At 43.9% G+C, this 17,649-nt stretch overlaps 1 protein-coding gene across 1 annotated transcript in view; it reads left to right on the top strand.

The window, feature by feature from the left end:
* The first annotated feature begins 1,510 nt into the window (after positions 1–1,510).
* The window catches only part of ARHGAP23 (Rho GTPase activating protein 23), a 131,119-nt gene continuing 114,980 nt past the window's right edge, over positions 1,511–17,649 (top strand). Inside the window, exon 1 of the mRNA XM_056816820.1 lies at positions 1,511–1,748. Coding sequence (XP_056672798.1) covers positions 1,740–1,748 — 9 coding nt within the window. The 5' untranslated portion in view covers positions 1,511–1,739. The remainder of the gene's footprint in view (positions 1,749–17,649) is intronic.

The following is a 17,649-nucleotide window of genomic DNA, read 5'->3' as shown; positions in this document are numbered from 1 at the left end:
GAAAAGCCTATTTTTGCTAACCCTTTACTGTCCTCAGAATGGATGCCCCCTGCTAGAGTGGCACACCATTCTTCGAGCAGACTGGCCACACTCCCAAAGTACCAGGTCTTTGGACGCTGTCCAGGGACTCGGGCCAGTGCTGTCCATTCTGGGAAACTGGGTAAATTATGTGGATTTGTCTCCTAAGAGAGGCAGCATGGTAGAGATATAGACAGAGCTGGCCTCAGAATCAGGAAGACTTGAGTCCAGGTTCTGCCTGTGACACATGCAAACTGTGGCTCTAGGCAAGCATCTGAAAACCTCTCTGAGATGTGGGCAGCCCTATAAGGATACAACTTGCAGAAAAGGGGCAAAGCTGCATGGGGAGAGGGAGTAGTCCCTTCCCTACTACCTCAAGCACTCAGACACATGCCCTATTGTCCTTTGTCCATCCCCCCACCCCATATCATATGATCACAGGGAATTTGGGAGAGGATAATAGTTGTGCCCCCCAGCCCAGTAAAAAGGACCTAGAAACAGAATTTGGTAGATGATTAAATTGAAGAATCTGGTACCCACCCAAGCCAGGCCTCCTCTCTCCTCCTCTACAGTTTGCCCAAAGGAATGATCTTTTAGTAGGCAAGACCCTTTGGCCAGATCTCCCAAACCAACCAGTTTTCAGGATCAGCATGCTTCTCCCCCCCTTTTTTTTCTCTTTTTAGTTATTTGTTTTAATAAAGATATTTTATTTTACTAATTACATGTAATAATTTTCTGCGTAAGTTTTCTGAAGTTATATGGTCCAAATTGTCTCCCTCTCTCCCTTCCCCTTCCCCTCACATAGATGGCAAGCAGTATGATCTGGGCTATACGGTATCATGTTTTTATCTTTTAAAAAACCCTTACCTCCAGTCTTAGAATCAATACTGTGTACTGGTTCTAAGGCATAAGAGCAGTAAGGGCTAGGCAATGGGGGTTAAGTGACTTGCCCAGGGTCACACAGCTGGGAAGTGTCTGAGGCCAGATTTGAACTCAGGATCTCCTGTCTCTAGACCTGGCTATCTTAACACTGATCCATTTAGCTGCCCCAGACCTGAACGTTTTTCACAAAATAGACAAGATTTGCTGAATGGAAGGATGACAGGGTTCATGGGCCTCTAGGTCTCAATCAGGGAAATGAAGGTCATGTACTTCTGAGAAGCCATGGCTCCCAGGCCCCTCTTCGCTTTCTTTCTCCCCACTTGAAGATGTCGCAGGTTTATTTGACCACGGGGATTGGTTCCCTGACCCCTGCGAAGGTGATCACTGGCCTCTCCCTTTGAAAGTCTCTCTCTCTTGCCCATGCGGAGCCTGGCAACCGCCTGACACGTCTGCAGCCCCCTCCCCCAGTGCAGACAGAAAGCAAGGTGCACTGAGGGCCCGGGGAATTGCCTGGGTGGGGTCCGTGTTAACGTGGGTAAGAGAGCGTGTAGGATGCCTCCATCAAAGAGGGCCGGGCAGGGGGCGGGGCGAGGGCGGGGCCTGGAGGGAAGGGACCTGAGAGGAGGGAGGGAAGGGGAGGGGAAGGGGCGCTTGGTGTGCCAGACATCAGCCGCTGCTTCTCTGCTCCTTCTGGCTCCGCTGACGCCTGCTGCTGCTGCTGGCACTGCCCAGCCCTAGGCTGGGGCCAAGACCTAGGTGGGCACGGCTGCATGGAGGGCCCGCTGCTTCCGGCGCCCTCTCCTGCTGGCTAGGCGAGGGTGGCATAGAGAGGGCGCATCATGGAGCAGGTAGGAACGGTGGCGGCTTGGGAGAAAGGGTGGGAGAGAGGGAGACTTTAACCGCCGTAATAGATGCTGGAGTCTGGGGGAGGCCGAAGGGGACAGTCCTTGGGGGCGGAGGACAGGCCGCTCCCTGCTTAAGCAGATGGGGGCGGGGCTGTGAGGCAAGCCCTGGGCATGGGCGGGAAGGATGCTGGGCTCTGGGGAAGGGGCTGATGTGATACACAGAGTGGTCTCTCCCTCCCTCCCTCTCTCTGTCTCTGTCTCTGTCTCTGTCTCTGTCTCTGTCTCTGTCTCTGTCTCTGTCTCTGTCTCTGTCTCTGTCTCTGTCTCTCTCTCTCTCTCTCTCTGTCTGTCTGTCTCTCTGTCTCTTTCTCTGTCTCTCTGTCTCTCTCTGTCTCTCTCCCTCTTTCCTTCCTCTTATTTTCTCTGTCTCTCTGTCTCTGTCTCTGTCTCTCTCCCTCTTTCCTTCCTCTTATTCTCTCTGTCTCTGTCTCTGTCTCTCGGTCTCTCCCTCTTTCCTTCCTCTTATTCTCTCTGTCTCTGTCTCTCTGTCTCTGTCTCTGTCTCTCTGTCTCTGTCTCTCTCTCTCACACACACATACACAGAGCTTCAGGGGCTCCCCCTATTCCCTCCCTCCCCTTCAGTCAACATCCAAGGAGATACAAGGAGAATTGAATTAAAACATGCACCTCCGGAGTGTACATGGGGCACACACTCACATGTGTGTGCACACAAGAACACACACACACACCACTTTCCCTCAACACACTCTCACTGGGACCACATTGCACCCTCCTAATGAAAGAGCATCCTACCCATACTAATGTCAACAATAAGTCCACACTGACACACACATTCCATTTTTTCTGTGTGAGGTGTGGCTCCCTTGAGAGTGAGTCTCATCTGAGGGTTTAGTGGGTTGGGGAAACTTCAGCTTGTAGCTATGGGAGCTGCAGGGGCCAAGCGGAGGAAAGGATGTCTGCTTGCATGGCCCCTACTTTTGCCCTTCCTTAAGCTTCCTTAAGATACAGAGAGGCTTCTCTGAGCCTGATCCTCCTTTCTTCTTTCCCTCCCTTCCCTTTACCCCACTACAACAGCAGCAAGAGCTGTTAACATTACGTGATAGGGGAACATAGAGTAGGACAAGTAGGAGAGACTCTGGCTGTACCCTTCAAGTACACAGTCGTGCAGACCCACAGAGACACTGTGCCCTGGCCGGGCCCACATCTGCCGACATGTATACACCATGAGAAGTGACCGATTATAAGGAGGTCATCAGCAGGCATGCATCTTGCCACAAGATTCACCTGTGTGACCTGGGGAAGTTGCTTTCCTTCTGTGGAGTCTCTATATCTATACTATTCCCAAAAAAATCATAGTGAAGTTTGTTCTCTTGTTTTTAAATCCTTACCTTCTGGGGGGAAGCTGGGAGGCTCAGTGGACTGAGAGTCAGGCCTAAAGACGAGAAGTCCTGGGTTCAAATTTGGCCTTGGACATTTCCTAGCTGTGTGACCCTGGGCAAGTCACTTGACCCCCATTGCCTAGCCCTTGCCACTTTTTTGCCTTAGAAATGATACACAGTATTGATTCTAAGATAGAAAGTAAGGGTTAAAAAAAATCCTTACCTTCTATCTTAGAATGGATCAGTTCCAAGGCAGAAGAGCAATTAGGATAGTCAGTGGGAATTAACTAATTTACCCAGGATCATACAGCTAGAAAGTATCTGATGGCAGATTTGAACCTAGAACCTGTTGTCTCCAGGTCTGGCTTTCAATTCACTGAGCCCCGCAGTTGCCCCTTGGTGAAGTTTTAAGTTATTAAAACCTAAATACACATCCCCACCCCCATAGACAAAAAAATACATACATACACACATACATACACAGACACTGGATGTCCCAAAAGTCTCAATGAATTCTTAAGCTAATAAAGTTTAAAATAACATCCACCCCAACACCCAGATAACTAGACAGACAGACAATGTCCCAAGAATCTTCATGAAGTTTTCTGCTGTTGAAGTTTATCCATATATATGTATAACACCACACAGGTGGCCCCAAAATCTTAGTGGGGTTTTAAGCTTAAACATATACCCTATGTTTGTACATATGTACATGCATTATTGGAGGTTCCTTTATAATAGAATCATTCTTACTCAGCCTGTGGTTACCAATAAGGAGGGGAATAAAGTACAAGCCCAGCAATTCTGTTTACTTGGTCTCAGAGGTTACTTTATCCAGGGAGAAGATCCCCCCCCCCCCCCCCCCTGTGCTTGTGTTTACCTTCTTCTTCTGAAGCACATGGATTCTATTGGTCTATGTGCCAGGAGGGGAGCCTTCAGATGAGACTTTACCCACCCACTTGGACATCTGAGTAGATTGAGAAAAAGCCTGGGTCCCCACCCACACAGCATCATTTGCTTTGTCCTAATTGAGGACTCTTCCTAGTGTAGAGGCCACAGCTGTCGGCCACCGGATGTGGGCATATGTAGGACCAGGTATGGTGGGATGATTTCTTGCTCTGATTTTCTCTCCCTTTTCAGGTTTTACCCCCCCCCCCATCTCTCTGTTTGTCTCTCTGTCTCTCTGTCTCTCTGTCTCTCTCTGTCTCTCTCTCTGTCTCTCTGTCTCTCTCTGTCTCTCTGTCTGTCTGTCTCTCTCTCTGTCTCTGTCTCTGTCTCTCTGTCTGTCTGTCTGTCTGTCTCTCTCTCTGTCTCTGTCTCTCTGTCTCTGTCTCTCTGTCTCTCTCTCTCTGTCTCTCTATCTCTCTGTCTCTGTCTCTCTCCCTCTTTCTCTCTGTCTCCTCTGTCTCTCTGTCTCTCCCTCCCCTCTGTTTCTCTCTGAACCTATATAGTCCTAGGAGAGAAAGTCCCTAATAAAGGGAGAGCATTGAGGCAGAAAGGGAGGGTCAGAACTGGAGTTCATTCCCTTGCTTAGTGTAACCAATTAGGGAATCTCTTGGTCTCAGGATCTCAAGTGATCCCGCACCGTCCCAGATGTGAGGTATCAGGAAGCACAAGGCATGGGGTGGATTGACTTAGAAGTAGCTTGATGCAAGTCCTAAGAGATGGAATACAGAGAAGTTTCCCATGGCGGTGCAGCCTGGAGTTCTAGCCTGTCCGTGTCCTCCCTTCCATGCTGCAGATTTATGAGGAGCACACTGAGGGGTGTAGCCTGGATCCTGGGTCTCTGAGGACTACATATCCCCAGGCTCTTTGGGACTCAAGGCACTTAGTTCAATCAGTGTTAAGTTCCTGCTGGCCCTGGGGATACAAAGATGAAATGAAACTCTTTATCTTCCAGGAACTTGCGATGGTCTCCAGGTAGTGTAATAAGAAGACTACTAGATGTAGAGTTAGGAGAGTTCTACCTCAGTTCAGTTTAGTTCAATAAATATTTATTAAGTGCCTGCTGCGTGTCCCAATTAGGGGCAGCTGGATAGCAAGCGCAGTAGATAGAACGTAAGGACAGGATTTGGGAAGACTCCTCTTCCTGAACTAAAATCTGACCTTCAGACACTTACTGATGTGTGTGTCACCCTGGGCAAGCCACTTGACCCTGGTTGCCTCAGTTTCCTCATCTGTAAAATGAGCTGTTAAGAAAGACCCAAATGGGGTCATGAAGAGTCAAACACAATTGAAAAGTGACTGAACAACACCTACCAGGCTCTGTGCTAAGCACTCAGGCACTTATAAGTCCTGTGATCCTAGACAAATCACTTAGCCTCTCTCAGTTTCAGTTTCTTCATTTGTAAAATGGGGATAATAAAAGCACTTTCTCACAGGGATGTGGTGAGTCTCAAATGAGATAATCTATGTAAAGTGCTTTACAAACCTTAAATCGTCATATAAATGCTAACTACTGTCATTATTTTTTTTTAATTCTTACTTTCTGTCTTAGAATCAATACTATGTATTAATATACATAATATTGGAACTATGTATCGGTTCTGAGGCAGAAGAGCGATAAGGGCTGGGCAGTGGGGGTTAAGTGACTTGCCCAAGGTGACTTCACCCAACTAGAAATTGTCTGAAACCAGATTTGGACCTAGGACCTTCGCTCTCTAGGTCTGGCTCTCAATCCACTGAGCCACTCTGCTGTCTGTCCTCAATCATCACATCTTACTGGGGTGGGAATGGTACCCACAGATGAATAAATATGAACTATACTGGAGGTCATATGGGAAGGGTGGAAAGAAAGCCCTGGTTGCTTTGGGATACCAGGAAAGACTTCCTTTAGGAGGGAGCATCCCCTGAAACTTGAAGGGAGCTGGGGATTCCAAGAAATAGAAGTGAGGAGGGTGAGTACTCCAAGCATGGAAAAATATATAGCACTCCACCTCTTGGTGGTACAGTTCCAGGGTAGAGTGCCACACCTGGAGTCAGGAAGTTGCTGAGTTCAAATCTAGTCTCAGACACCATATGACCCTGGGCAAGTCACCTATCCCTGATGGCCTGTTTCCTCATTTGTAAAATGAGCTGGAGAAGACAATGGCAAACGACTCCAGTATCTTTGCCAAGAAAAACCCAAATAGGGTCATGGAGAATGGGACACAACCGAAAAACAACAACCATCTCATGATTTCTGCTAGGAAAAAGTTTCAGGTGGCGGAGGGGGCCGTGGAGATGGGGATGAGGAGCTAGGGTGTCAAGACTTTGAGATCTGATATTGGGGTTTGGCAAGAAGTTATTTCTGGGGTCTGGGAGAAGAGCATGCTCTGCCGGGAGATGCTTTCCAACTGATCTCCAGGCCTGTTGGGTATCTGGGCTTGTAATTCAAATAGTCCCTGGCAGCTCCAGAGAACTCTGGGTCTCGGAACAAGAAGCCAGGAGGATGGAGGGCTGTGGGCTGAGAGCTGGGACGGGTTAGTGTAGATTTCTTGGGTTTCTGCCAGCGTTCCCAGTTGGGGCACAGACACTAGGAGATAAGGAGGCGGTGTCCCTCCCCGGGGACCTGGAAATCATCCTACTGATTCACTAATGGATCGGGCCGGAAACAAACGATCCCATTGCTTCATTTTGTCTCTTGAAACACCAAGATATAAATTGTCCTCCTACCCTTTCAAGTACATCCTTTCTCGTGTGGATCAAAATTTCTGGGTGACTCCAGAGGACCTCTGGAATTCTTTAAGACACATGACTCGCTTTGGATCCTCCTCATTAGCCTACAAGTTAGCACCCAGCCCACATAATCCCATCCTCGTCAGAACTACAGGCATTTTTAGAGCCCTTTAAGGGTTGAAGAGACCTGGATATATGCTCTCTCTTATTTGATCTTCCCATTGAGGGATGAGTTCTTTTTGGAGCTCGTCTCTCTATAGAAGAAGAAACTGAGGCCGAGAGGCTAAGGGGCTTGCCTAGGATCCTACAGTTAGTAAATGTCTGAATTTGAACTCATGTTTTTCCTGACTCCAGTTCCCGGGCTCTAACCACTACCACACCACCTCGCTGCCTAGCAAAATAATGATAGCCTGGCTAAGTCATCAGATGGAAGTGATCTGAGAAAGTGAGAACGTTAATTCTCTTCTGAAGAGGGTGCAATAGGGAACCTTTTCACCCTATAGAGGGTCCCCAAAATATTTTTTAAACCCTTACCTTCCACCTTAGAATCAATATTGTGTATTGGTCCTAAGGCAGAAGAGTGGTAAGGGCTAGGCAGTGGGGGTTAAGTGACTTACCCAGGTTCACACAGTTGGGAAGTATCTGAGGTGAGATTTGAACCCAGGACCTCCCATCTGCAGGACTGATTCTAATCCAACAAGCCACCCAGCTGCCCCCACAAAAATCTTAAAATTGCACTAAGACTTTTTGGGACACTGTGTGTGCATACGTATGTGTATATGCATGTAGGTATGTACATATCTATAGTTATAACTATATTTATATATAGGCAAATATATATAAATATAATATATTTATATATAGGTAAATATATATAAATAAACATATTTCTATATAGGTAAATACCTGTGCATTTCCACTGGAGGTTTCATGAGTGTGAACTCCCTCCACTAGTACAGGTTTCCACTCCTCCCTAGTAGATAGTATTCTAGCTCTAAAGCTGGAAGAGAATGTAGAGACCATTTTTCAGATGAGGAACCTGAGGATTAAGTCTAATGACTTTGAGACAGCTAGGGGGCTTAGTGGATAGAGAACCAGATCTGGAGATGAGAGGTCCTGGGTTCAAATCTGCTGACCTCAAATACTTCCACTTCATCCCAGTTGCCTAACCCTTAATACTCTTCTGCCTTGGAAGTGATGCTTAGTATTGATTCTAAGAATAATTTTTTAAAATATCATGTATATTTCTTTTATGTTTAAAAATAATTTTCTTTATCTTATTTTAATAAATTTCCACATGTTTTCCAAAGTTATATGATTCATACTGTCTCCCCTCCTTCTTCCCTCTCCCCTCCTGGAGCTAACAAGTGATTCAGTCTGGGATATTCATGTATTAACAACAAAACACATTTCCATCTTACTCATTTTTGTAGGTGAATAATCGTATAAAACCAAAACCTCAAGTCATATACTCAAATAGTCAAGTGGTAAATCATATGTTATAATCAGCATTTATACTTCAACGGTTCTTTCTCTGGAGGTGAATCTTACTTTTTTATGGCTTCTCTGGAAAATTGTATATATGGAGAATTTTTATAAATTCAATCCTCTCTTAGAGGAGGCAAGAGGGGCAGCTAGGTGACTCCTTGGATAGAAAGCCAGGTCTAGAGACTGGAGGTCCTGGGTTCAAATCTGGCCTCAGACACTTCCTATACGTGTGACCTTGGATAAGTCACTTAACCCCCATTGCCTAGCTCTTATCAGTATTCTACTTTGGAACCAATACCCAGTATTGATTCCAAGACAGAAAGTAAGGGTTAAAAAAAAAAAGAGTTCAAGGCAGAGAGAGGTTCCTATTTAAAAGACCTCTGTACTGAAAGTGAAAAATCCTCTTAAAAAGCAAAGAATTATCCCCTGATTAATCCGTTTGGTTCGTGTGCCTATGGGCTTTTCTAGCAACAAAACAAAAAAAGGCTAAACACAGTGAAACATATCTAAATTTATTGTTGAGCCAGAAATCTCCAGGTATGATAGAGGTGTGTGTGGGGGAATGGCTTCCACAGTGACACCAATGTATGATTAAACTGTTATCCTTTCTCCCTCCTCTGGTATTTGTCTCTCCTTCTCTGCCCAGTTTCCCTTCTAGCTTTTCTCCTTTCCCCACAGTTTGGCAGCTAAAGCTACTAGCCTAGACCTAAAGCTACCTCCTTGTCTCTATTGTTTTAAAAAGTGATCCTTTATCTCTCTCTCTCTCTCTCTCTCTCTCTCTCTCTCTCTCTCTCTCTCTCTCTCTCTCTCTCTCTCTCCCTCCCTTTCCTCCTCTCCCTCTCATTCTCTCTCCTCTCATTCTTTAATTCTCTCATTCTCTGTCTTCTTTTCTCTCTCTCCCCCTCTTCTTCCCCCCTCTTTCCCTCTCTCCCCCTCTTTTCTCTCATTCTCTCCATCTCAATTTCTATTTCTCCTCTTATTATTTCATTCTCTCTCTCTCTTTTCTTTCTTTTTTTTAAACAAACCCTTGTCTTCTGTCTTAGAATAGATATTAAGTACTAGTTCCAAGGCAGAAGAGTGATAAGGGCTGAGCAATTGGGGCTAAGTGACTTGCCCAGGGTCATACATCTAGGAAGTGTCTGAGACCAGATTTGAACCTAGGACTTCTCTTCTCCAGGCCAAAACCTGTTGTTCTATCCACTGAATCACCTAGCTCCCCTTAATTGCTGATATTTCTATAATAATAGTGTATATAAATATAAAAGTTTATAAAGCAGCTTACCTATGCTATCTATCTTATTTACCACCATCTTAAAAATGAGGAATATTTTTGTTCAGTTGTGTCTGACTCTTTGTAATCCCATGGATTATTGCTATCCATGAGGTTTTCTTGGCAAGGATACTGGAGGAGTTTGCCATTTCCTTCTCCAGTGGATTCTTTTGTCAGGCAATCAGAAGTGACTTGCCCAGAGTTATACAACTGGGAAGTGTCTAAGGCTGGATTTGAACTCTGGTCTTTCTGGCTCCAGGTGTAGGACTCTATCCACTGAACCACTTAGCTGCCTCTGAAAGATAAGGAATCTGAGACTCAAAAATAGGAAGTGACAAAGATGGAGTCACACAACTATAAAGTGTCAGAGGCAGTATTCAATCCCAGGTCTCTCCTGATTAAGAATATGTCACTTTTCTCCTACTATTCCACTCTGTAGCACTAAGGATACACAATATTTCCCTTAGGACAACTCTATGAAATGGTATTAGCTTCATTTTACAGATGAAGAAACTCAGGCAGGTGAAGGAATTTGCCAAACATCTCATCACTAGAGAATAATGGAGGCAAGATTTGAATTCTAGTCTCTAGATTCCAAATTAAACTATTATTATTATTATTATTTCATACTTCCTCTGAAAAGGAGGTTTGGGGCTCCCTCTGTCCCCGTGATGGCAAACCTATGGCACATATGCCAAAGATGGCACACAGAGACCTCTCTGTGGGCATGCTACACCATCTCCAGCAGAATTAGTTACTAGAAAGGCAGAGGGACTTGGATAGAGCCACTCCTTTCCCCCTCTCCACTGCACCTTCCTGCCTCTTTGCTCTTACTCTCCCCCCTATCTGGGGTAAAGAGGGAGCACTTAGCCTAGGGATGGGGGGATGGCACATGGTTTCTAAAAGGTTCACCATCACTGCTCTCTCCCCTCATACCCATTGCCTGTGCTAAAGGAAAAGGGAAATTCTGGGGAGCAAGGGAGGGTGCCCAAATGGGAAGTTTCTCAATTCAGCAATCTCTCCTCATTGTGTAGGAGGGAACAGATGGGAGATGCTGCAGGGGAGGTTTATGGTTCCTTCTGTAGGGGGCCAGAGGAAAGAGGAAAAAAATAAGGCTGGGCCCAATTTTCAGTGTTTCCCACAGGGCTCTGTCATTGAGAGGCAGTCTGCTATAGTGGATGGAGAGCTGACCTCTAGAATAAACTCTCAGTGTTCTAGGCAACTGAGGCCAGAAAATGCAGAGAAAGTGCATTGATCAGATGGACTTTTCTCATCTGAGAGGTTCCTATAATAATGAAATCACAGATCTGTTCCCTATCCCTTCTAGCTTCCATAGCTTCTCTGGCACAACTAGGTGGTACAGTGGTTAGAATATGGAGCTAGAATCAGAAAGACCCAAGTTCAACATTCTCTACCTCAACCATTGTCTGACTGTGTGACCCTGGGCAAGTCATTTAACTTCTATCTCAGTTACCCCAACTGTATAATGGGGAAAAAATTGTACTTACTTTCTGGGGTGTGTCTAGCATTGAGGAAATATTTAATAAATGCCTTTCCTTCTTTTCTCTCTCCCAAACTTTGTTTCCCCCAATTCCTATGCTGTTTAATTATCCAAATGAGTGTTTAGGTTCCCACCAGGCATGCTCAACCAAGAGTGGCAGGGAAGTGGAATATTTTAGATGATCATGGATTTGGAATGGAAATCTTAAATCCATTCTAAGCCTCTAATTTTCTAGACAAGGAAATGGAAGCTCAGGGCAGCTAAGCTAGGTAGTACAGTGGAGAAAGTACCAGACATGGGCTCAGAAAGACTCATTTTCCTGAGTTCAAATCTGGCATCAGACACTTACTACCTGTATGACTTACTACCTGTATGACTCTGCACAAGTCACTTAATCCTATTTGCTTCAGTTTCCTCATCTATAAATGGCAAACAACTCCAGTATCTTGGCCAAAGAAAATTCCAGATGGAGCCATGAGGAGTCAAATGACTAAAAATGATGGAACAATAAAACTGAAGCTTAGTTTAAAAAAAATTACTTGCTCAAGGCCATAGAAATAGGAAGAGAAATGGCAAGATCGGGATTCTAACCCAGGTCTTATGACCTCAAATAATAATAACTAAGGTTGCTGTGATACTTTAGGGTTTATAAATCACTTTCCTTAAAACAACCTTGTGAGGTAGGAATGGCAAGTATTATTATTATTTTTGCAGAAGAGTGGTAAGGGCTAGGCAATGGGGGTCAAGTGACTTGCCCAGGGTCACACAGCTGGGAAGTATCTGAGGCCAGATTTGAACCTAGGACCTCCCATCTCTAGGGCTGGTTCTCAATCCACTGAGCTACCCAGCTGCCCCTGAATGGCAAGTATTATTGTCCCCATTTTGCAGATGAGGAAAAAAGGCCCAGGGAAGTTAATTTACTTGCTAACTAGAAAGTATCAAATACAGGTAGGTCTCTCCTGGTTCCAAATCCAGCAATGAAGAAATTGCTTGGTCTGGGAGGTCTATACAGCTAGGAAGTAATAGCTTTTTCCTCCCCCAAGACACCCTAGATGGACCCCAATATAGAACGAAGAGACATTCATATTATCTGTGACAGACCAATGGTTGGTTGGTTGGTTGTTATCCTTTGTGCTTGAAGAGGACCAAGATGACTGGATAATCAGACCAGTATGAGTTTGGAAGGCTGTACCACAGGCCTGGCACAAATAGCCCATATGAACATTTGGGATGGAGATGTCTCTAAATTTTCAGATCTCACTTTTTTTTGAGCTACTGCAATTCTGCTTTGCTCAAAGAACATTCCATGATGTGGGCACGCCATGGTGGATGGTCCTGTGCCAGTGTCTCCCGTGTCTCACAACTGATACTAAAGTTCTTTAGAGAGACCTTGAGAATGCCCAGATAGCTTTTTCTGAACTTCCATGTGAGCGCTTGAACCTTGTGTAAATTTTCCACAAAATAATTTTTTAGGCAAACGTTTGCCATTCAAACAACTTGGCCAGCCCATTGGAGTTGTGCTCTCTAAAGCAGAATCTGAATGCTTGGCTGTTCAGCTGGAGAAAGGACACCTCAGTATCTGGGATCTCATCTTGCCATGTGATTTTCAGAATCTTCCTAAGACAATATGAGGTTCCTGGACAGTCAGAGACAACAGTTGGATATTGGGCAGAGTGAAAATATTACCCTTCACATAGCCCTGGCTCTGCCATCTTCAGGCATGCCATTTAACCTCAATCATCTCAGTTTCTTCCTTTTGTAAAAAGAAGAGATTGGACCAGAGCAGAAGTCTCCAATTTTTTTTAAACCCTTACATTTTTTTGGTAAGGGCTAGGCAGTGGAGGTTAAATGACTTGCCCAGGGTCACACCACTAGGAAGTATCTGAGGCCATATTTGAACCCAGGACTTCCTGTCTCTGGCCCTGACTTTCAATTCATTGAGCCACCCAGCTGCCCCTCCAAACTTTTATTTTTTAATTAAGTTCATTTATTTAATTAATTAATTTAGAATGTTTTTCCATGGTTACATGATTCATGTTCTTTCCCTCCTTTCCTCCCACCCCCTCCCATAGCCAATGAGCAATTTCCACTGGCTTGTACATGTGTCATTGATCAAGATCTATTTCCATATTATTAATATTTGCATTAGAGTGATCATTTAGAGTCTACATCCCCAATCATATCCCCATCGACCCATGTGATCAAGCAGTTGTTTTTCTTCTGTGTTTCTGCTCCCACAGTTCTTCCTCTGGATATGGATAGTGTTCTTTCTCATAAGTCTCTCAAAATTGTCCTGGATTGCATTGCTGCTAGTAGAGAAGTCCATTACACTCGATTGTACCATAGGGTATCAGTCTCTGTGTACAATGTTCTCCTGGTTCTGCTCCTTTCACTCAGCATCAATTCCTGGAGGTTGTTCCAGTTCACATGGAATTCCTCCATTTTATTATTCCTTTCAGCACAATAGTATTCCATCACCAACAGATACCACAATTTGTTCAGCCATTCCCCAATTGAAGGGCATCCCCTCATTTTCCAGTTTTTTGCCACCACAAAGAGCTCAGCTATGAATATTCTTGTACATTTCTTTTTCCTTATGATCTCTTTGGGGTACAAACCCAGCAGTGCTATGGCTGGATCAAACGGCAGACAATCTTTTAGTGCCCTTTGAGCATAGTTCCAAATAGTTCCCAAAACCTCCAGAATGGTTGGACCAATTCACAATTCCAGCAGCAATGTATTAGTGTCCCAATTTTGCCACATCCCCTCCAACATTTATCACTTTCCTTTGCTGTCATATTAGTCAATCTGCTAGGTGTGAGGTGGTACCTCAGAGTCCCTCCAAACTTTTTTGAAAACTTACACTCTAACAAAAAAATGTTTGCATATATAACCCAACATATGGCTATTTATTTTTAAATTATATATGGAGGTATCTATATCAATATAAATATATTTCTCATAAAATACACCCAAAAACAAAATTTAAGGGATGAGACAAAAATGAAATGAATATTTTTATTTTAATCAACCTAAAAACACTTAAAATTTTTTTCACTATAGTTATAATATTTTAGTGAAAACCATATTGTTGAATCTCTATTTGTTTAAACTTTGGATAAAACATTTTGCAATCTAGTAAGTCACGGTCTGGTTCTGAGTTCCCAAAGATACATAGATCCAAATGGAAAAAGGGCATCATTAATTACTCTTACTAAATCATAAGTATTCTTTAAAAAATCTTATCTACCAACCATGCAAAAATAGTTGATTTTCTAAAAAAAAATTCTGCTATTTAAATTCCATTTTTCCTAATGCCAGTCATTCTTGCAAGTTAATCAGAGAGTGCTGAAGTTTTATATTTTTAACAAATGGATTCACAATTCATTGCAATTCATCATTGGAAGATTTTTGAGATTAGAAAATTCTGTTTCCAAGTTCTTGAAATTATGCAGATAGGAGAGTTCTTAGAGCTGATACACACATCATTTTGGCAACTAGAGCTTTGTTTTTTACATATCTTGTTAAGCATCATTACTCCATACTGTAACTGGATAATATCTCTAGATACAATTTGTTATCGTTTGGTATTTTTGGTCATGTCTGATTCTTCATGACTCCATTGGGTCTTTTCTTGACAAAGATACTGGAATGGTTTGCTGTTACCTTCTCCAACTCATTTTACAGATGAGCAAACTGAGGCAAAGAAGGCTAAATGACTTGTCCAGGGTAACACAGCTAGTAAGTATCAGAGGCCAGATTTGAACTTAGGAAGATGAGTCTTCTTGATTCCATTGTACCCCAAAATAATATGCACTTAGAGAAAGGTTCATTCATTTTTTTAAACCCTTACCTTCCATTTTAGAATCAGTTCTGTGTATTGGTTCCAAGGTAGAAGAGTGGTAAGGGCTAGGCAATAGGGGTTAAGTGACTTGCCTAGGGTCACATAGCTAAGAAGTGTCTGAGGCCACACTTGAACCCAGGACCTCCTATCACTAAATCTGGCTCTCAATTCACTAAGCTGCTCCAGGGAAAGGTTCATTATTAATAATAATGAATATAAATCTATATTTTAAATAATTTTCTCAATAATGTGAAATTGTTTGGATCACTTTTTTGTCAGATCACTATTTTTTTGCCTCCTCATGTGACTGATGAACTTGTAACTAGGAGTAAGAGAAATTTTGGCTCTGCTCTTTGTTGTTCTATTGAGCTGAAATTATTAGTATTACCCAGTGTCCCTGCAAGAATCTTTTTAGGCTACTTGTCCCTTCTCTGAGAAGTAGTTTAGTTAAAACTAGATAATATAATCCATAAATCCACTTCGTTAGCTGCAATATATTGCAACGGGCTGAAAATGAACCAGCAGGGATGACTTGTCACATTCAACCCCATTCCATTGTCAAACTCTAACACTCTCCTCTCAAGATCGCTAGCCTGGCAACACATGACCACCTGATGTATGGACAGAGTTGGGGCACCAGGGTTGGTCTGGAGGTTAAATATTAGCAAAGCTTACTGCCTTATTTTTACAATATATAGAATATGACACTATATAACATATAATCTGTACAGCGATGTTATCATATTTTCTTCCTGAAACCCATTGAATCTTTTTGTGCACTTTTGGGGTGTACACCTCACTTTGGAGATGAATAGACCAGAAGGTGTCTCTGGGGATCTTCTAGCCCCAAATCTATGAAATTCTGAAACAATTTTCATTGCCCCTTCCCTAGGGAAGGTCGGTGTAGACGTGCTCCTCAAGAGTTTCAGATTAGTGGCATCAATGAGGTGATGGTGAGTCGATGATGCCTCCCTCGCTCTGCTTGGCTGGCAAGATGCAGTCAAGGATATTGTCAATATCCTTCAAAACAGTTGAGCATGTTAGCATCCTCCCTGGGATATGGAGGCAACATTTGGTGCCATCTCACCTTGGATCTGTGGCTGTCCCCTTGCTCTCTTGAGAGAATCTACTTGTTCAGAAGAGGGTAAATGAAAGAGGCAGGGGGAAGGTTGTGGTGGGCAGGGAGAAGGGAAAGAGGGCTGATGTTTCTGAGCCAGGGTGATTAAAAGTGGGGACAGGCAATGAATTGGTCCAACTTACCACCCTTTGGGTTCCTCCATCCAGCCTAATCTATCCACAAGAGGGTGCTCTTTCTCCTTTGGTTTTAGTTCCTTGAGTCCTTGAACTCTTTTCTACTGGTGCCTGCCAATTCCTTCCCAGAACAAGACCCGTCCTCCTCATTCTCAGTACCTGTATCCTGTTTCATGTACTTGGGGGAGATTATTCGGGGCAGAGTGTAGTTCAAGTTCCGTTTTAGGTTCTGAGATGCTAGTGTGATATTTGTTCTCTTCATTCCTGACATTCCTCGATACTCTCAACATCCCCTTTTAGAGGGAATCCCACTGGGTTTAGAATTAGATGACTTAGGTTCATTCTCCTCTTCAAAACAGAATTTGGAGTTGGAAGACAACTTAGAGGTGTCACATTACTTATATCTCTGTGACATTGGTTAGGTCACTTGACCTCAGTTTCCTCCTTTATTAAAAATAAAATGAAGTTAAATGAAACATTCTTTAAGAACTCATTTGATCCTAGATACAGAACCAGCAATTGGTGTCTTTTTTTTCCATCTCTATCTAGAATTGTATATCCTCTGACATGTTTGGGGAGGGAAAAGAGGACCCTGTTTAGCCATAATCACCTACAGATAGTTTCTCATCTCCAGCTAGGTACTGCTGAGAGAAGAGAGAGAGAGAGAGAGAGAGAGAGAGAGAGAGAGAGATAGAGAGAGAGAGAGAGAGAGAGAGAGAGAGAGAGAGAGAGAGAGAGAGAGAGAGAGAGAGAGAGAGAGAGAGAGAGAGAGAGAGAAGGAAGGAAGGAAGGAGGAAGGGAGAGGAAGAATGGCATTAAAGCATAATGGGATGTGGGGAAGGAAAATAATCAGATAATAGAAAGTAGGAAGATGAAGGAACTGGAGCTTTGGGGGCAACAGGGAGGGAGGGAAGACCGAAGACCATAAAATGAGGTGGGAAAGAGAGGTGGAGGAGGCAGGATGGGTGTCTGGACTGGAGGAGGTGGGTCAAGAGAGCAGGAAGAGGTGTGGAAGAACAGTGAGGTGGGGGGAACTTTCTGGGAAGTGGGTGGGAGCGGGATTGGGGGTAGTAGTCAGGGATTTTGTATGTGTGTTTGTGTATGTGTGTGTGTGTGTGTGTACTAGAGTATTGTGGACTAAGGAATTTGGCCGGATGGGAGTGTGAGCTCATTTCCTTTTGCCTCTTGCAGGAACTGAGGGCACCACAGGCTGGAAAAAGTGAACAGGGGTACCCCAGCAGACACCACCCTCCTTCCCTCCCATTGACTCAGATCATGATGCCTGATGCCAGTGCCCAGATTTTTAATCAGACTCAGAGTAACAAATTTTATACTCTCCCCCCCCCCGCCCCCAAAGCAGCTCCAGTTTGTCCAGGAAGGGGAGGATACATTGGAGAGACAGAACACTTAGGACTCATTCAGCAAACAAGGAGGAAAGAAGTGGGGAACCCTGGCCAGAGGAAGTGACAAGAGAGCATAAAGAACTGTCAAGAA

This window comes from Monodelphis domestica, chromosome 2, assembly GCF_027887165.1.
Source record: "Monodelphis domestica isolate mMonDom1 chromosome 2, mMonDom1.pri, whole genome shotgun sequence".
NCBI lineage: Eukaryota > Metazoa > Chordata > Mammalia > Didelphimorphia > Didelphidae > Monodelphis > Monodelphis domestica.
This window is presented reverse-complemented; position numbering and strand designations above follow the sequence as displayed.